Consider the following 20,875-nt stretch of genomic DNA (forward strand, 5'->3'; position numbering starts at 1 on the left):
GCAGGCAGGACATGCAGCCCTTGCTCTTCTTCCTGTTGTTTTCCAGCAAGTGACCAGGGACTGGCCTGTATCTCATTGCTAGTAGGTTTCCAAACTCTAGACCCAAGAATTATGCTTTAATTGCTCTGGAGCAGCAAGCCAATTATGTAACTGTAGTCACCTCCTCCCCTCCTTTGGTGGTGAAATGATGCTGGCAGTAAAGGGGTTAAGGCTCCAAGCTGGTCTCCTTGGGGGATGGAGCAGCCGCTCTCCTCCAGAAGTAGCCATCTGGATTTAATAAAATCAAGCAAATGAGACTGTGTTCCCTCCCCATCCCCCTTTTATGGAGAAACTGTCAAAACATTCCAATGGTGTGAGCTAGAATCCTGTGCAGAGATTGCAAGCGAAGCACAAGGCACCAGGTAGAGTCATGGCTTCTCAACCCACCTTGCTTCTCTTGGTTATCCTGGCCAATGCTACCTGGGGACAACAGCAGCAGCAGTTAATGGAGTACATGGAGAGGAGGCTGGCAGTCTTAGAGGTGAGCGCATGAGACCAGAATGGCAAACAAAACACTTTCCTCTGGGCCTGAGGCACACAGTGTCTGTGAGTTCCAGCTCACAGTTGGGGAGAGGGGCTCACATCAGAACTATATTTGCCTCAGACTTGATAAACCATTACTGAACTGGGAACTTATCTCAAGCTGCAGAAGCTAAATGAAATGATCCGTTGGATTGCAGCGTGAACTGAGTCGTATGCTTTGAGAAAATCTCAAATGGGCTGAGAACTGAGAGGCTGGAATGAATGTTGGGAATTTCTGACCGCCCTGTGTGGAAATTACTCCTTTACATGAAAGGCAAGGCATTCTGAAATAGTTTGACTAGATTTTTGAGCAAGGCTCTTTATTCCGGAATGTTCCTTCTTCCTTGAACACGGAAACCCTTGTTTTGAACGCAACCATCCCATATCTTGATAACTGATCTTCTGTATACTTTTCCTGATATTCTGTATACTTTTCACATTTGCAATGACATTTTTACCTGATAACTATAGTGTGGTTATTGTGAGCTTTTGATGCTAGAGGCAGTGTCTGAGAGGCCGAGATGAAATTGTCTTGCAGTCGGCTTCCACAGTTCAAAATAACAACTGTGTCCTGTTTGTATTTGAAAGAAAACAAGTTAAGTTTGGAGAAAATCCTGAGAGTGTAACTGTGTACAGAGTGATAGCTCAGTATCCAGAACGTAGATAAAACTATTTCAAAAATGAATGGGTGTCTTAACATCTCAGGGGTTTTAAGCCTTGTTAGTGATGTTGACAACCTGACTCCTGGTTTAGTAGTCTATGTTGTAGATGGTTGTGTAGTCTGCAATCTAGTGTCTGCAAGGCAATCAGAATCCTGCGTTGATGGATTTGATGAGATCTTCCTTGCCATGCAATTGTGCTTCCTTCACATCATCCCTAATGGCTTCTGTCTCCTTTCCTTTCATCAGGAGCGGATTTCCCAGTGGCATGATCAGAGTAGCCGTTACTCCAGCGAACTGCGGGATTTCAAGAATAAGGTGGTGTCCATGCTGGAGACAGTGGAGAAAGAACGGGAAACACTCCGGGCGGAGGTGGAGAACACAGTCGTGCGGGTGGACCGGTTAGAGCGAGAGGTGGACTATCTTGAAACCCAAAATCCTGCCCCACCCTGTGTGGAGGTCGATGAGAAGCTCACAGAGAATCAAGTTTCCACAGTCAAGAAACGCAAGAATGAGAAGTATGACAAGCTGACAGGTGAGAGGAAGCACCCACAGCATTGGTCTGATCCAGATAACCCTGCAACAAGGTGTAAATGTAAAAAAAAAGAAAAAAAAGCAGCTTTTGAGGAAGGAAGCAGTGGGTGGAGAAAGGATTGTATCTCTTCCTTTGCTTGTGTGCTCAAAATCCTCACCAAATTGCATTTCTCTTGTTTTATGAAAAGGAATTGTGGCTCAATTTTACATACTTGCTTATAATGTATGGGTTGCTGCTCATTCTCCTATACAGAATGGACGAATTCCCTTGAATTCACTTTTTTTCACCCTTGTGAAAATTTATTCTCTGGCAGCAGGACAGGACAGAAACAGGAGTGGCAGGGGAGATACCTGCTTAGTGACTACTCCCAGGACCTCCATTCAATCCAGCCAATGCTTGATCAGTCTGTGTATGATTAGCCTGGAAGCATCACATGCTAAGAACACTCCATGCTGGACCAGACCACTACCCCTCTGTCTTTAGAAGTGGCAACCAGATGTCCCTGCAAAGCTCACAAGCAAAGCAAAAAAGCAAGATAGAAATAACCATTCCCTGTAATTTGGCCCCTGAATCTAGCAACAACAAGTATACTGCTTCTTACAGAGGCTATATTTAACTCTTATAGCCATCGATAAACTTATCCTTCATTAAATGCTGGTCCATTGTTGGGAAAGAAGAGGCTTGCCTTTCCTTGCTTCTCCTTTGCCCTCCTTAAAATTGTACAAAATGGATGTACCCCATTCTCAGTTCAGTTTTCCCCTGCAATTGATCCCTTACAGCAGAGGTTTTCAAACTGGGGTGTTGCGACGCCCCAGCCTGAGGGCCCTGGCCTCTTTCCCCTTAAGGGGCGGGGGCAGTCTTGAGGCAGGGAGGAGGCAGAGGTGCAATTCCCAGGATCGCAGCATTCAGGGGGCTGTAGAGGCTTGGCTTTACTTACCAGAGCCTCCTGCAACCTCCCGGGGGTGCAGGGACCCCTGCTTGACTGTCTGCAGGGCTCCCCAATGCTTCCAAAGTAAAAGTGGAGTGATCGCGCCTGCCTGAGCTAAAACGGAAGTGGAGCGCGATCACTCCAATTACACTTCTGCTGACCTGGAGGGCCCTGCAGGCACTCATGCAGGCCTTCCTGCACCCCAGAACAGCTGCTGTAGGGACTGGTGAGTGCATCCCAGTCCCTGCAGCCCCCCTGAGCAACGCAATCCTGGGGATCGCATTGCTGCCTTCCCCCCACCCCTGCTGCCTCCCACCTGCCCCCGCAAGGACTTACTGCAGGGTTCAAACTCCCAGAGAGTTTCAAAACCGCAGCCTTACAGAGAACTGGGCAAGAAGGCAGTTTGACTCAACTCTGCAATGTTCTACAATGATGGGCAATGGAAAAACAATGTGTTGGACTGCAGAACCAAAGACTTGCAGGAATAAATGGATATTCATAAAAGTCTTGTTGCCAGTCCACAGCTAAGTTGCACTTTGTAGTAGAGGAGTGAAAGCTGGGAGAGAAGCAATACAGCTAACCAGAAATAAATCAGAAACAGCTTGCTGTGATACTGAAAAACCGAGACTTGTTTAGGCTGGTTTTCTAAGTAAGTACGTTTGGGCTTGTCTATTTAACAAAGAGCTGTGATTTTGGCTATGTCATTTGAAACATTCAGGGTCAGTTCTCTCCCCTGCCAAAGAATAAAGTACCAAAACGTGAGGGATACATGTAACAGTTCGAGAAATGTCTGAGGCAAAATATTGATGCTTTTTGAGTTCCAGATAATTTCTGCTGGAAAAATTAGGATTAAGGGGGAAAAGTTCCAGAATGATTTCTTTGTGCGTATGAGAGCAAAAAGTACTGTGTACAAGAAGTTATCAGCTATTTTACAATATGGTCTTGGCTCCGTAAGAGAAAAATAATTGGAGATAGGTCTTCAACCTGATCCATCCTGATCCATCAATAATAGTCAGCCAGAGACCTACAGCCAGAGACCTACAGCTCATAGAGCATGGATGGTGCAATGTCTGAACATCAGAACATGGAGGCTTTGTTCTCACCTATAATGGATAATAACCATAGACAAATTTATCCATCATTGCCTTGATTCAGGGACTGGGCTTGTGATAATTGCCTCTTCCCTTCTTTTTCCTCATCTATTTCCTTAAGGAAAAGATCAGCATACAGTTCAATAGGAAAGAGGATTCTCTGAGACACTTTGAAATCAGCACCATTGCTGAGAGGTGGCATGGCCATCAAATAGGCTGTTCTGTCTTTCTTTTTTATCTGCATATGGACAGGGCAATAGCCCCAGCCCACCCACCTTCTGGGATTATCATGCACCAGCTGTTTGAGCACCCAGGCTCTTCTGACCAGCCCAGAAGGTTGATAGCAGTGCCCAGGTGGTTGTGAATCATCCAATCAGATGGACCAATGAATCTTGTTTTATTAAGGTCAAGCCCAAGGATGCTCAAATATGTTTCAGCTTTGCATCTCCTTATGGCTAAGCTATCACCAACTTCTTTGGGATAAGAGAGGTGTGATGAGCTCTTCAAGCAGACCTTGGAGTTACAGTTAGGAAACAGTGAGATTTTGATGCGTTAGGGCAGTGTTTCACAAAGTGTGCTCCTAGGAGAGCCGGGACTCCATGAGCACACCATAAGTGGCCACCATCTGCATGACACTGCATCACTCTGTGCATGCATCGGTGTTCTGGGTCTCCCCGAGACTCCACACATGCACCAGCAGGGCTGTCTGAGACTCGGCTTAGGACTGCAAAGGGCTCCGGAATCTGAAACGTTTGAGAACCACTGCATTAGGGAATCATTTTCACTTTTAAGTTTGCTTTAATCGCTTACTTGTATTTTTGCCAGGATCTGTCCTTGGGTCTTGCCAATGACCAAACCATTTCCCAAACCTGCTTGTTTTATTTTGTCCTCCTTTTATTGTCCAACTGTCACCTCCCCTTGCATTTTTTAAAATGAACTCTATGTTGTAATATTTTTACCTGCCTGTGTTTGGTTGAACTCACTCAGAGTCTTGACCCAATTCTCCTTAACTCTGGGCTATTTGCTAGGGTTGAGGGAGACTTCCAAGCTGGTCTTTCTCTTCCTGGTTTTGTTCTAATGGACTTTAGCAATTTTGAACCTGGCATGATAAAGGAAATGAAAGGAGGCACTGGCAGCAGGCCGCCCTCCCAACCCCACAGAGCTCCATTCATGGGCCTGCTTTAATGGGAGCACCACAGACTGACAAGCAGGAAGAAAAATGCTGCAGTAAGTTACATCTGTTTGGGGACTTGGCACACCTATCTGAGGAATTAGGGTCCCATCTTGTGTAATAAAAGGCAGTGTTAAAAGTTCTAGAATGTGACCATTCCTATACTCTTGAAAGGAATGTGGTTGAACACAGAGAGTGTCCTTTTCATTTTCATTTCATTTGTTTTGTTATGGAATGTTTGCAACAATGAGATTATATGCATATAGATACTTAGACTACTCAGAAATACATACAAGGAAAGAGAAGTTGATCAAAGATATTATTCATCACACTGTTCTTCAAACTTGATCAGGGAGCACTCTTTTCAAAGGTATGACCTTCCCCGTTTCCCCCTCATTCAAAGCAGGGAATAAGCCTCAGCATTGGTGCAAACTAAGCAGGAATATCAGTAGTTTAATCTGCATTGAAGTGGGCATGCAAACAATGCATAAATGAAGTAATTCATGGTTGAAGTTGATGTGAAAGTAAACTATAGCTCTGTAAAAGGACAGATGTGAAAACACTCATGGTAATTTCTTGAGAGTCTTGAGAATCTGGAAAAAAAATGTTAAGATTCTGAACAAGACAGGCTTCCTGGAATTTGTTTATGTGACTATACATTGCCCTTTACTGCACATTTTGCAACTCTCTACTATAGATTTCTGAAAGGGCTGAATGCTAATGATCCATCTTTTATACCTATTTTATAGATTGCAGTGACACCATATCCCAAGTGAAAGCTATGAAGATTCTCAAACGGTTTGGTAGCACTGCTGGACTCTGGACCAAAGACCCAGTGGGGAATTCAGAAAAGATTTATGTGTTTGATGGTACCAGCAATGACACTGTGTATGTCTTTCCCAGGATGAGAGAGTTCACGCTTTTCTCTGCTACCCGAAAGGCTGCACGCATCAAACTCCCCTATCCATGGGTTGGTACTGGGCATTTGGTGTATGGGGCTCATCTTTATTATATCAGGCGACATGGTACCTTCCAGGTCATCAAATTCAGCCTGGCCAACAAAACTATTGTTGATAGTTCTGTCTTCCCTGCTGAAGAGCAGATCCCAGTTTTTGGTCTTTCGTCCTACAACTACATTGACCTGGTAGCTGATGAGGAGGGGATCTGGGCTATTTATGCCACACAAGAGAATGAAAAGAACATTGCATTGGCCAAGCTAGACCCTGCATCACTGGACATAGAGCAAATGTGGGACACACCATGCCCCCGTGAGAATGCGGAGAGTGCCTTTGTCATCTGTGGAGCCCTCTATGTGGTGTACAACACCCGGCTGCCTAGCCGATCCCGCATCCAGTGTGTCTATGATGTCAGTGGCTCTATGGCATCCGAAGATGCTGCTCTGGTCTACTTCCCCAAGAGATACGGCTCTCACTCCAGCATGAAATATAACCCCAAAGAGAGGCAGATCTATGCCTGGGATGATGGCTATCAGCTCATCTATCGCATGGAGATGAAGAAAAAGACTGAGGTCTGAGAGAGCTCTGGAGTTTCAGTGGCGAGACCGGCAGGAATATGTTCTAGTGCCTCTGGATAGGACTTTGCCACTTACTCATGCCAGGTGACAAATGGCATGTCCAGCTTGTTAGAATACCAGCAGCCAACACCAAGTACTGACTAGACTGAAATTTTTGTATAAAAGGATGACTTCCAGATACAAGAAATCCTTTTTTAACAATGAGAAAAATTGCCTGCATTCATACTGGGTCTAGCCTTTTCCAGTTTGGTTAGATACATCTAAACCAGTTTTCTGAAAATGAAAAAAAAAAAAATTCTGTTGGGTAAAAGTTCCATTAAGAAATTTGAGAAATAGTTTCAATCAGTTCTAGTTCTTAGGTGGGGATACAGAGCTCCAATTGTCCATACTGCCCTATAGTTTAGGAAGTCTCCCAGCTAGAATAGTCCTTTCATGATTTCCTCTTCTTCAGAATCAGAAGCACCAGCCCAGCAGAATTTTCAACTGCTTGCCTGTATGGGTGAGTAAGCAGGCACTCCGGACTCCAAGGTCAGGCAACTAGAGTCTGCAGTGCTGTAAAAAAATACTCCAGCAGACTTTGGTTAATTTAACAAGAGTGTAAAACATTTTTCTTCTTGCTTTTCCTGCCCTCAGATGCTATAATTGGACAATCCAGGTGGCGGATTCCTGCTTGTTTGTCATACCTTATTATTTCAATTGTTATATTTAAACCTCTACTCTATTAATCAGAGTACGAATGCAGCACCGTTATTCTTTCTTTCTTTGAATTGTCTCTGCACACACCAAAAGTAGCTGCTATGGTCCATTCCCCATCTAGAGGCGTGTCCCTTTGTGATACCCTTCTGAGGGGTTTCTTTGCATGAACCTTTAGTTCCTCATTTAAGAGGCACTAAGGCTGCAATCCTATATACATTTTCCTAAGAATAAGCCCTACTGAATACACTGGAACTTGCTTATGAGGAGATATGCATGGGCTTGTGCTGTGACTGTCCTGTGATCAGTTTAGAGCACAATCCTATGCATGTCTACTCAGAAGTAAGTCCCATTGTCATCAATGGGACTTACTCCCAGGAAAGTATGTATTGGATTGTGGCCTTAGGCACATACCTCAGAATAATCCTCATCACATCTATTGAAACTGACTTGTCTGAGGCTATACAGAGTGAGTCTCTCTCTCTCTCTCTCAGAGAGAGAGAGAGAGAGAGAGAGAGAGACATTACCCTGAGGAGGCCTCTGTGACTGTTCACCACCACAGACTGCATCATGCACCCCATTGGCATGGCTGCATCTGTGCTAGAAAGTTAGTTATAATTGGGCTGTTAGATTTCTTTAGCCCACCACTTTTCATATCTATTGTCCCCTTCTTTCTTTTTCTGAAAGTCAATGTAGTCAAAGACTGTATTTTGAATCTTTTGAAACTTCTACATTCACACTCTGGCTAGTCCTTCTCTGTGCAGTATTCCGTTTTTTACGAACTACCAGATTCTCATAGTCCTAGCTCAACTCTTGAATCATTATTTCCATGGGTTTCTTTCCCAATTGCTTGACTCCTGCAAAGAAAGAACTGGCTCCTCTTGTGAAGTGAGAATTTATCTCTTGAAAGCCTGTGGCTCCTGGTAGACCCTTTCATCAGCTGGAGGGTCTTGTCATGTGCTCCAGCTTGGCTTCCACTAGCAATGAATATGTGCACGTGTCAGACTTGTCTCCACAGCAGGTTGTATATTATCATTTTGCCTTCTCTCTAGAGATGCAGACTAGCAGTGACTAAAAACATTTCTGCGAGGAAGGCTGCAGAGCACACAATGTTTAGTTCATTACATTTAGCTCTCTCTAAATGTACCATTTCTTAATATGTTGTAATAATAATTAAAAGAAAATCACCTTGATAGCATCTGGCTCAAGCTCTCTTTGCCCTAGTACAAGAGTCCACAAGAATCAAGTCAGGCTGGCCCAACACCTCTCAGAGCCTAAAGCAGCATGCTTCTGTGCTGCCTCAAACCCCCTTATGCTGCCTGCCTCTGGGTTTATGCACCCCCCCACCATAGAGGGCATGCATTCCCATCCCTTTTTTAACAAGGAATATCATCTGCACCTAGTTCACGTCACTTCTGTTTGCTGAGGAAGCAGGGCAGTCTGGATTCCCAGCCTGCCCCGCTTCTTCTCATACCAAACAGAAGCAGTGTGGGTTGCAGGAAGTGCTCCTGGTAAGTAAACTAAAGGGAAGGGGTTGAACGCCAACTTGTCTGTCCCTTGGTGTTTTGTAAGCACCAAGTAGGTGAGGAGAAGTGATCTAGAGTGCAGCGGTCATCCCCCCTTCTTCTTGCAGCGGTGCTGGGAGGAGCATAGGGGTAAGAAAAAGCTCCTTACGTCCTTAGGGCTCTCCATGCTCACATGGAGTTTAAAGTTTAAAGGTAACACATACCTCTAAAGTTTGAACACTGAGTGAGTACAAAGCAAAGGGAGGGGGTAGCAAAGTGCTCCTTTCTCATGCAGTGTTTAAAGATTAAAGGGGCATGTTTCCGTTAACATTAAACCCCCACGCAAGGAGGGCAGAGCAAGGGCAGGGGGAATGGATCAATGTGGCTTGCATCTGCAATGTGCTGGAGGGAGGCAGCAGCAGGGCCAGGGTGAAGGGCATCATAATCTGTGGCTCCTTCCACCAGCTGCCCTGATGCAAGCCACATCATGTGGCTTCACGGTTGGGCTGGCTCTGAGTCAAGTGTATGTACATTACTTTATGTGATTCAAATATGTGCATGTGGCACATTAACTGGCAATTTCCATTTAGTGGAGCATTTTTGCTGGTCAAGATTGTTACTTTTTGTGTGTGTGTGTGTGTGAAGTGGCAGTTTGGTTTATTGATTACAAATAAACTGTTGAAACTGGGGACATTTATGGGGGCCTATACAAAAATGTACAAATGATGAATGCATGGAATATGTAGATAAAACTAAATCTCCTAGGACAGTGTTTCTCAAACTGTGGGTCAGGACCCACTAGGTGGGTCACGAGCCAATTTCAGGTGGGTCCCCATTCATTTCAATATTTTATTTTTAATTTTTAGACTTGATGCTACCATGGTATGTGACTGCATTTGGGGAAATGTTACAGACCTGTACTTTTAACAAGCTACTATGTATATGCTTTTAACAATGATAGTAAATGGGACTTGCTCCTGGGTAAGTGTGGGTAGGATTGCAGCATGTGATTGTTAAAAATTTTCCTGCTTGATGATGTCACTTCTGGTCATGACATCACTTCCAGTGGGTCCTGACAGATTCTCATTCTAAAATGTGGGTCCTGGTGCTAAATGTGTGAGAACCACTGTCCTAGGAATTCAAGAGGGAGACCTGCCACCTGAAGCCTGAACACTGTGGCAAGGATAGTGCCAGACACTTGGAGATGTTCAGGGATTCTTTGTTCATAAGTTCCTGAGGTACGCATGCCCCTTTGGGGTGGGAGAAACATGCTGCTTCAGCATTGAACTGCAGCTAGAGATGGTGGAAGCAGATAGAACATAACTTCATAACAGGGTGTAGGTATGTGTGTCACACATATTGCAAATCTGGGTGGGGAAAAGATGACACTGATGACTAAAAGTGGCTATCTGTTTGTGTCCAGAACATTTCAGATATCATCTTCCAATTAGTAACTCAAGGCCTAACCAGATGAGATGTGAGACATCCATAATTCACATCTCCTTGGTCTTTAATTTTACTGTTTAGCAGTTCCATGTGGCTGCTTGAAAATCAGGGAAGTGGAATTCTGGGGATGGCTTTAACCTCCACCTAAATGATCACAGGATCTGGTCTGAACATCAGACTCTGAAGGCATGTGAAGCAGCAACTTTGCTGATGCTAAGCAGGATTGGCTCTGACCAGTGTGGCAATGGGAGACCACCTGGGAACCCCAGGCATCCTTCCCTGACCTGTCCTGTAGTGTGAAGCACCATGCACATTGATGGTCCTGTATCACTAAAGAATAACCTGAAAGATGGGGTATGAATATACAAATAAAGTACATTGTACCTTCAAAGCTGTTAATAGCAGGGGGACAAGACAGACATAGTCAGTGTACTTTGTTTCCCACCCTAGGAACAAATAGCATATAGTGAGGTGATTTAGCATGATGAATGAACATCAAGGGGGATGCATCACCTCATCAACCTGTGGTGTTGCAATAGTAAAAGAAAACTCATGGTATGCCTAATCACAATTCTTCCATGTTGTACCTAGTTTTGTTCTTATCAGAGTGAGTGTGCAATGAGCCCTGTGGTGAGCAGAATTTTATCACACATCTGCACTTGAACAGAAACCCAAAAAAAGAGAAGTGTATGTGTTTTGGGGGTACATTTTTCATCACCATGTGGCCAGATGTTCTAGACCAGTGATTTTCAACCTTTTTCATCTCATAGTACACTGAGAAGGCACTAAAATGGTCAAGGCACACCATCAGTTTTTTGACTATTGACAAGGCACAACACAATGCTGGCCAGGGGCTCATTTCCTCTAATGATTCTACTAATATATGATCCTTCCCCAAACTCCTGCAGCACACCTGCAGGCTGTTTGCAGCACACCAATGTGCCGCAGCACAGTGGTTGAAAATCACTGTCCTAGAGAACCAACGCTCCATGTTACCATGTAAGTTACCATGGTAAATGGTTGTTTGTAGTCACCCATACAGCATTGATCTGATGCATAAACTTGCTTTCATGTTGTTTGCGTTCAAAACTTTCAAAGGATACAGAGGTTTTCTTGTAATCCTGTTTTGACAGCATATTCTTCTTTGCTCCCCTGATACTGTGGGGAGGGAAGGAAGCAGCCTGGGCCTCTTTCTCTGCAGGAAGGATTTTTGAGAAATGCTTGTTCACATCTGCCAAGTCCTGGCTCTCATCTCTCCATTGCAAAATACAAATGCAAATGGGAGGGAAACTTCTGCCAACTTTACTTTTGCTTGTCTAATGGATCAGCTTGCCAGCAGTGCAACAAGCAGGCAAAACAGCCTAGTAGTCCCTTAGATGTCTGACTGAGGGTGGAGTAGATTCTACGCAACTCTTGAATGCCGTTGCCCTGTATATAGTGACATCACTTCACAAGAGTGGAGGTTGCTTTTGGAAAACCAGTGTAAACAGTGCAGGCTTAACTGGTGTGCGTGAGTGCATGTGTACATGTGTGTGTCTGTTCATGCATATGCATGCCTGACCTGGGGGAGATTGAAGCCCAATTAAAATATACATGGGATGTGAAGAAAAAAGTGCTGAAGGGAGGATGGAGATAGCCAGGCAGCTGAAACACTGGCTGAACTTAAGCTAATAAAAAAGTATTTGCAAACTCTGAGACAAAAGCTCCAGTAGAAGCTTTCTGAGGTTTCTTGGCTGGCTTCCCCATCACTTTCTCTAAGTTTAACCTGACACCAAGACTGACTGGAAATTCCAAGGTGAGAGATTTATGTAACAGCTGGGGGGGTTGGCTGAGCCCCAGGAAATTTCCAGCAAGTGTGCTGAGAGAGAGAGAGAGAGAGAGAGAGAGAGGTGGATTACTCCCTTGATGTGCCCATGATTTTGGGGTCTGCTAGGCCAGAATCACAGTGCAGATTCCGAGCCAGCAGGTCCACCATTGATATGGTATTCTCCCTTAGACAACTGCAGGAGAAATGCAGGGAACGACGACAGCCACTCTTTATAGCCTTCTTAGATCTCATGAAGGCTTTCGACCTGGTCAGCAGGGACGGCCTCTTCAAGATTCTCCCCAAGATCAGATGTCCACCCAGGCTCCTCAGCATCATCAGATCCTTCCACAAGGACATCCTTCCACAAGATCCTTCCATAAAGGGCACTGTTGTCTTCAATGGCTCCACATCAGACCCCTTTGACATCTGAAGCGGCGTGAAGCAGGGCTGTGTTCTTGCACCAACCTTGTTTGGGATTTTCTTTGCTGTCCTGCTGAAGCAGGCCTTTGGAACTGCAACAAAAGGCATCTACCTCCGGACCAGATCAGATGGAAAGCTCTTCAACCTCTCCAGACTGAGAGCAAAGTCCAAAGTCCAGCTGAAATGTCTTCGTGACTTCCTCTTTGCCGACGATGCAGCTGTCACTACCCACTCTGCCAAAGATCTCCAGCAGCTCATGGATCGTTTTAGCAAGGCCTGCCAAGATTTTGGACTGACGATCAACCTAAAGAAAACACAGGTCATGATTCAGGATGTGGACTCACCTCCCTGCATTACAATCTCTGCACATGAACTGGAGGTTGTCCATGACTTTGTGTACCTTGGCTCAACGATCTCCGACACTCTTTCTGTCGATACTGAGCTAAACAAATGCATCGGTAAAGCAGCTATCACGTTTTCCAGACTCACAAAGAGAGTCTGGTCCAACAAGAAGCTGACGGAACATACCAAGATCCAGGTCTACAGAGCTTGCGTCCTGAGTACACTTCTGTACTGCAGCGAGTCATGGACTCTCTGCTCACAACAGGAGAGGAAACTGAACGCTTTCCACATGCGCTGCCTCCGGCGCATTCTCGGCATCACCTGGCAGGACAAAGTTCCTAACAACACAGTCCTGGACTCTCTGCTCACAACAGGAGAGGAAACTGAACGCTTTCCACATGCGCTGCCTCCGGCGCATTCTTGGCATCACCTGGCAGGACAAAGTTCCTAACAACACAGTCCTGGAATCCCTAGCATGTATGCATTGCTGAAACTGAGACGCCTGCGTTGGCTCGGTCATGTTGTGAGAATGGATGATGGCCGGATCCCAAAGGATCTCCTCTATGGAGAACTCGTGCAAGTAAAGCGCCCTACAGGTAGACCACAGCTGCGATACAAGGACATCTGCAAGAGGGATCTGAAGGCCTTAGGGATGGACCTCAACAAGTGGGAAACCCTGGCCTCTGAGCGGTCCGCTTGGAGGCAGGCTGTGCAGCATGGCCTTTCCCAGTTTGAAGAGACACTTTGGTAGCAGTCTGAGGCAAAGAAGGAAGGCCCATAGCCAGGGAGACAGACCAGGGACAGACTATAGTTGCTCCCAGTGTGGAAGGGATTGTCACTCCCGGATTGGCCTTTTCAGCCACACTAGACGCTGTGCCAGAACCACCTTTCAGAGCGCGATACCATAGTCTTTCGAGACTGAAGGTTGCCAATACAAATAGGCCAGTCATGGTAGGCTTGAATTAGAAGGGGATAATTATTTCCCTAGCTGGGATTTCATGAATCTCAAGTGGTTCTGTCACAGACTAGGCAGGGCTGGCCATTCATGAGGCCAATTGAAAAGACGCATCAGGAAGAATGGTGGTAGGGAGGACCCCTCTCATTTTACCCACTAACCTCCATTGCTTCTTTTTCTCCTTCCACTCCCTGGAATGGAAAAGGGAGAGGGTGGGCAGAGAAGAAGAGGAAAAGTGGAGCAGAGGAGTGTGCTGAGCTGGAACATTGGAGAGTGGGGGAGTAGAGGCTGGCACATCATTGGGTGATCACATCATCGGCCACAGGTGCATCAGGAAGTCTTGGGCCAGCACTGAGACTAGAGCTAGGAGATAAACAGATGTTGGTGCTTTTAGATGCAGGGAAAATTCTCGCTCTCCCACTCTTCATTTTGCAATAGATGGGCCATTCTATTTCATGACAGAGGCTTGTTTGCCTCTGTAGGTGAGGAGTTCAAGTGATGCTTTCCTTGTTACTGCGGCTTATGGCAGGAAAAACTGCATATACTGAATTTTTCACTGTTGTATAGCTGTGAACAGCACAGGAACATCTGTCATGAAAGGTAGTGGCAACTTTTAACTATGATCCTGACACCACTGTCTAGAAGTCTATTTGTATAACCTGGAACCGCCATTTGCTTAGACCATTTTTGGGGGGAGCTGACTGAGTTTAGCAAGTAGTGATGGAAAGGTAGTCTGTAAGTAAGATGGTAAGGCCACACCTGGAAAGGTAGTCTGTAAGTAAGATGGTAAGGCCACACCTGGAATATTGTGTCAAGTTCTGGTCTCTGCATCTCAAAAAAGACATAGTGGAAATGGAAAAGGTGCAAAAGAGAGCGACTAAGATGATTACTGGGCTGGGGTACCTTCCTTATGAGGAAAGGCTACGGCGTTTGGGCCTCTTCAGCCTGGAAAAGAGGCGCCTGAGGGGGGACATGATTGAGACATACAAAATTATGCAGGGGATGGACAGAGTGGATAGAGAGATGCTCTTTACACTCTCACATAACACCAGAACCAGGGGACATGCACTAAAATTGAGTGTTGGGAGAGTTAGGACAGACAAAAGAAATTTCTTTACTCAGCGTGTGGTTGGTCTGTGGAACTCCTTGCCACAGGATGTGGTGATGGCATCTGGCCTGGATGCCTTTAAAAGGGGATTGGACAAGTTTCTGGAGGAAAAATCCATTATGGGTTACAAGCCGTGATGTGTATGTGCAACCTCCTGATTTTAGAAATGGGCTATGTCAGAATGCCAGATGCAAGGGAGGGCACCAGGATACAGGTCTCTTGTTATCTAGTGTGCTCCCTGGGGCATTTGGTGGGCCGCTGTGAGATACAGGTAGCTGGACTAGATGGGCCCATGGCCTGATCCAGTGGGGCTGTTCTTATGTTCTTATGTACATGCTCAGGAATACTAATACTTGTCCTGTGACTGAATCTAGTCATTGAGGTTTGGGTTCTAAGGAGATCTGGTTAAAATTAAGCCCTATATCAGAGAGATAAAAATCAGGCATAAATCTGATGTTTGGAATTATCTTGGAAGCGATGAAGGGAAATTGGAAGGGCTAACAAACCAGCAGCTGGATTCCAGACATTGCTACGTGGGAGTGCGAGGGATTGCCTCCTCTTGGGAGAAGGGGTTGGGAGAGATATCTAGCAACAGCTGAGAGCAAGTCATATGTATCTAAGAGAAATGCCTCTTGGTCAGTTTCAAAATATGAATGAGAAACTTAATGCAGGACCTCATCATCATCATCATCATCATCATCATCATCATCAGCCTATAATTAACTCTGAAGCTGAACTTAAGAGTAGGCTAGGTAACAATTGAGAGAGAGAGAGAGAGAGAGAGAGATGTCCTATTCTATACCTGTGCCTTTTAATTTTTTACCCAAGTGTAGAATTTTGGTAATTTCAGCCCAGTTTTCCTTTCTATCAAGGTCATTCTGATAAAAGACAGTGTGTCTACTGCCTTCTGTGGTATTAGCATGTACAGTAGTCTATTCAATTGTGCATCCCATCTAACGGTTCATTCTAGTTCATTTTCTACTAACTTACTGATCAAGATATTATAGGGAACTTTGTCAAATGCTTTACTGAAATACATATAAATTACCTCTATAGCATTCCCATCAACCACTAAGCTAGTAACATAATTAATGATGCCAATAAAGGTTTCTGAGTCTAAATGCGTTTAATTTTATAAAAGGGGGGGGTGAGATATGTCTGGCAAGAATTATGTTCAACAAATCCATGTTGGCTTCTAGTAATCAGTCCATTGATACCAAGATGAGTACAGACTGTCCCATAATTTGTTCTAATATCTCTCCTGGCATGGAAGTCAGATCAACAGGTCTGTAATTTCCCAGATCTTCCTATGTCCCCTTTTTGAAAATTGGGACAACTTTAACCTGTCTCCAGTCTTGTGGCACCTTTCCTGTCTGCCAGGATTTCTCAGACATAATTGCCAGAGATTCTGAGGGTGTACCAGCAAGTTCTTTTAGTACTCTGGGATGCAGATCATCTTGTCTGAACAACTTGAGCTCATTCCAGTTTCCAGGCTGGAGAAGTGGTGGGTGCTTCCTTCTTTGGGACTGCAGGGCTGTTAGAGATAGGCACAAATTCTGGGTTATGACTTGGCAACCCTAATGAAGCGCTTGTACTGGATCATACACACGTATCCTTTTCTCTTGAAGCTGTGTCTCTAAGGCGAAGGTTTGCACTTTGATAACACTTTCCTAAGTCGGATGTTCATGTCACTGTTGCAAACAAAAGAGATGCAGGCAACTGCTGGCAGCTGGCTTTAGGCCAAATAGTTTCGCAGCTTCTTTCTGAGTTTGGCTGGGAGCTCTTGAGGCTCGGAGGGGAAGGAGAGCTGCATTTTCTCTCTAACCTCTGAGCTTGTGGATTTCTGAGCTCAGCATTTTGTATACTGAGGGGACGACGATGACAAAAAGCTGAGATAAAGAGCTAGTTTTCCTTCTGGTATGGGATCTAGACTTAGTCCTTGGCACCTTAATCAAGACTGCTTATTAGAGCTGCTGCAAAGTGTGATTCTTTCAAATGAATTTTTAAACAAGCTGCCTAGCCAGAGAAATGCCCTTGTTCACAGGGTCACTCTCTTCATTTCTGAGTGGGCGGCTAATGTAGTGGGCCATAGCATTTTCAGTACTGATATACAGGAAGAGGAATTAGCTTTTTTATTGTCTTTCTGTCAGTTCCCAGCAAGGAATATGAGAAAAGCACTGCTGGATCAGGCCAAGGCTCATCTAGTCCTGCATCCTGTTTCTCCCAGTGGTCCATCAGCTGCCTCTGGGATGTCTACAAGCAGAAGAAAAGGGAATATTTTGTACCATTACCCCCCCCCCCCACAAACAGTATTCAGAAGCATACTGCCACTGAGCCTGGTGGTAGCACATGGACTTGGTGGACCCACCGAGTAGCCATCAGTATACCTGTCTTCCTTGAATTTGTCCAATCCCTTTAAAAAACCATCTACACTAGTGACCATCACCACATCTTGTGGCAATGAATTCCACAGACAAATTATGCACTGTGTGAAGTAGTACCTCTTTTTGTCTGTCCTAAATCTCTCACCAAACAGTTTCATTTTACGAGTAATGTGAGCTTTTCCCCCCAAGTTAAAAATTCCCAAACATTGTAGAGTTTCCTCAGGTGTGTCCAAAGCTGACTTGTTACCCAAAGTGGCATTGGATCTGCTGCTCACCTTCCCCCCTCCCAATTCTGCAGCCCCTGTTACTGTAGTGTATGCACCAACATCCCCCTCTGCCATCCAGTTCACACACATACATATGCATACATACACATACACCAGCACACACCATCATCATCTTTGCTTCTTCCTTCACCACCATCATTTTCTCCATGGCTTCTTATAGAGAAGCTGAGGAGTTCATGTTCCTCTTCACCTCTTCCTCCCATTACAAGAAGCTGTGGCTAATAGGTGCAACCAAGTACAAAAGAATTGGGGTGACAACAGAGCTCGAAAAAGAAAGAAGTTCCTGTTCCTCTTATCTGAAATCACGAGGAGACAGCTGGACAGAGAGCCAGGCAGGTCATGGGCTGGGGAAAATGGTGGGCAAGTGCAGCTTGGTCAGCTTTGCCAAGCAATTTGAAGCCTCTTCCAAATCACAGCTTAAAGTGAGAGGTTCAACTAGCCTGCATGCATTTTAGAGAGACTGAACTCTCTTGACTTTTCCTTTCTGCTTCATTTTTACCAGTCCCCTTAGTTTTGAGGACTCTTCTCTTTTGCAGTCAAATTTGTCTGTGTTGAACTTCCTAGGAAACTTTCCAACTATCCAGAGTGTCCATAAGGTCCTTGGGCAGTTTACAATATTAATAGGTTCTGTATGAGATAGAAACAAGGTAAGAAAGGAAATTTATTCCAGTTTTAGCCTCTTTCTGCAGTTCTACGTCCGTTATGGCACTGATCACATTGCTTATCCTAGCACAAAGATTGTCCAAAGAGCAAGGTTTTGAAGAGTAAACTACAGTTTTGACATGTCCCCATAGAAAAAATGTCTAATGGGGATAAATTTGTTGAGTGAACTGGTCAAGCAATTGACTGACCTCTTCTGATCCATCCATCTGGGAAAACTTTGTTTACAAACTGTCGAGCACTATGAGCAAAATGGCAAGGTGCATCATCTGGCTGAAAAAACTGTATTGGCTACAAGTTTTAATTGCTTCAGTTCAGAATAAAGTCATTCTGTAGCATTTCCAGAGGATACAGTTCACTAGTGTTCATAAGTCACCTTCTCTGCTATTGAACCATTAAATATAGTGTAGTATAGGTTATGTGCAGAAAAAAAATGGAATAAATGCATTTCTTTGTTCATAAAAAATGGGAATAAATGACATTTATAACGCATTTTATAGATTATTTTAATCTTTTATAGAACCTACATTTCTTTCTATAGAGTTTGTATCCTGGAATAACTGTATCCCACTATCACCTGATCGTTACTACTGCATTGTATGTTGTCACTCATTAGTGCACTGCTCTGTTGAGAAGATTCTTGTGACCTATTGTAATGGGAATAATTGGTTTAATGTAACTGAAGCAAAGGGGACCATGATGAGAAGAAGGGCCTTCTCCATTGTTGTCCCCCAAAAGTAGAATCCCCCTCCTGGGCAAATTATGATTGGCCCTGTCCCTGTACACTTTCCAACAAAGCTTTAAGATTTTTGATTTTGTATGTCTTTTGGTGGTAGTTAGGATGGGGGGGGGGTGTAATCTGAGAGTTGAATAGGTGAATAGTGACAGGGGTTGCTTAACCTTTTACTATATGTTGTCCTATGTTTTTAGCTACTGTTTTTAGGTTTTTTATGTATGCAACTGTGGTTTAAATATGCAATTTAATTATGTGTGATTTAGGCTGCAATTCTAACCTCGCTTTCCTGGGAGTAAGTCCCATTGAACACAATAGGACTTCTGAGTAGACCTGCTTAGGATTCTGGCCTTAATTAATAATAGCAATAATAATAATGATGATTGTTATTAATACTTATTATATACTGCTTTTCAACATGAGTAGTTCTCAAACTGTTAACATAGTAAAATAAATCAATAAATGGTTCCCTGTCTGCAAAGGGCTCAAAATCTACCCCCCCCCCCAAAAAAAAAAAAAAAATTAAAATTACAGAAGAGATACCAGCAAAAGCCACTGGAAAAGACACCATGCCAAGGTGGACAGTTGTTCTCCCCCTGCTAAATGTAAGAGGATGTCACTTTAAAGGGTACCTCTTTGCCCAGTGATGAGCAGTTAGCAACATCTATTTTGTTGCGCTTTAAAGTAACTATTAGATGCAAGCTCACATGGGAAATTACTACATAAAGTAGAAACAACAACAACAGTAGAAACAACAGTAGGGTTGCCAGCTGGCCAGAAAATAAACACCTGGTCTGCTTCTGTACAGAGGTCTGATTAACAAAAATTAACTGGTGAACTCATGACATGAAGCTAAATACAGTCACTGGTTAATTGTGGCAGACCACATGACTGTTAAAAGACAGCTACTGTGGCTGAAAAGTCAGCAACCTTATAGAGTGATGGATGTTAATTTTTACACAATTGCAAATGCAAGGACTCGGATGTCTTGAACATATAAAAGTGCCATGTACTGAATCAGGCCATTGGTCCATCTAGTTTAATATTGTTGACATTGACAGGCAGTCACTCTCCAGCATTTTGGGGGTGGTGGTGCTTTTTTCATAACCTTACCTGGAGATGCCAGGGATTGATCCTGGGAGGGACCTTCTTCATACAAAATATGCACTCTATCACTAATCCATGCCTTACAGGGATATATATATAATAATAACTAGGTATTTATATACCGCATTTCTGGTCATCGAATTACTCCTCTGACTTTATTCAAGGCGGTTTATATAAGCAGGCATTTCTAAATCCCTCAAGGGGATTTTTACAAACATAGAGGTTCTCTCTTTCAAGAACCAAACAACATTTCAGAATGGATCTTCCTGGTCTGGTCTCACTTCTGGCCTCTAGTTCTCCCATGCAGCCTGACAAGCAGCTCCATCTCTCACATGGAGGGCAGCCAAGACGCCTCTTGCTCACACCAAGAGCAGGTGGAATCACTCAGCTCGACTTGTCAGCTGCTTCAAGGTCTCATTCTCAGCCGTTCAGGGAGCTGCCAGTGTCCTCGAACTGGCGACCTTCTGATGTTATCTTTGGGCTAACGGAGGCTCTACTGTCTAGACCAGAGCTCCTATCCCTATATATCCTTTATAGGGATACGGCTTCCAGTTTTGGAGGTGTAATCAACAGCAACAAACACAACATTCAACTGAGAAAAAAATGACATTGACACATGGTGCAGTGACAAGGAAGAAGAACCCTCTAATGAATTTCCAGTTACTGGGCCTCTGAGTACTTGCTATGTTGGAGCTACATGATTGGAACCCCAGGATAATTTTCTTCTTGTAAAAACACACACCCCGAATTTGGATCAAGGCTGTGGCATGAGAAGGGGCTCTAAGCCTTTTTTTGTTCCCATAAGTTTTCCCTCTGTGGTTAATAATGGCCCAGGAGGTGGAGGGTGGAATCTGTATCAGGATCATGGCACAGGGCTGAGCCCTTCTACTTTTACCCCATGGTTCTAATTCAAACTGGGCCATCGCTGTTATTTTCACAAGTAAAAAAT

General features: G+C 44.3%; 1 protein-coding gene across 1 annotated transcript; it reads left to right on the forward strand.

Moving 5' to 3' along the window:
- Positions 1-347: 347 nt before the first annotated feature.
- OLFML3 (olfactomedin like 3) lies at positions 348-9,198 on the forward strand. Its single transcript, XM_066625173.1, has 3 exons — positions 348-520; positions 1,470-1,755; positions 5,695-9,198. Exons 1-3 carry the CDS (start codon positions 410-412, stop codon positions 6,477-6,479), a joined length of 1,182 nt encoding a protein of 393 aa, XP_066481270.1. The 5' UTR covers positions 348-409; the 3' UTR covers positions 6,480-9,198.
- The last annotated feature ends 11,677 nt before the right edge of the window (positions 9,199-20,875 follow it).

The sequence above is a fragment of the Tiliqua scincoides genome, chromosome 4 (genome assembly GCF_035046505.1).
Source record: "Tiliqua scincoides isolate rTilSci1 chromosome 4, rTilSci1.hap2, whole genome shotgun sequence".
Lineage (NCBI taxonomy): Eukaryota > Metazoa > Chordata > Lepidosauria > Squamata > Scincidae > Tiliqua > Tiliqua scincoides.

Coding starts and splice junctions, on each gene's coding strand:
- OLFML3 (XM_066625173.1), top strand. CDS start 410: ATGGCTTCTCAACCCACCTTGCTTCTCTTGGTTATCCTGGCCAATGCT. Junction 521..1,469: donor GGAGGCTGGCAGTCTTAGAG/GTGAGCGCATGA, acceptor TCCTTTCATCAG/GAGCGGATTTCCCAGTGGCA. Junction 1,756..5,694: donor GAAGTATGACAAGCTGACAG/GTGAGAGGAAGC, acceptor CCTATTTTATAG/ATTGCAGTGACACCATATCC.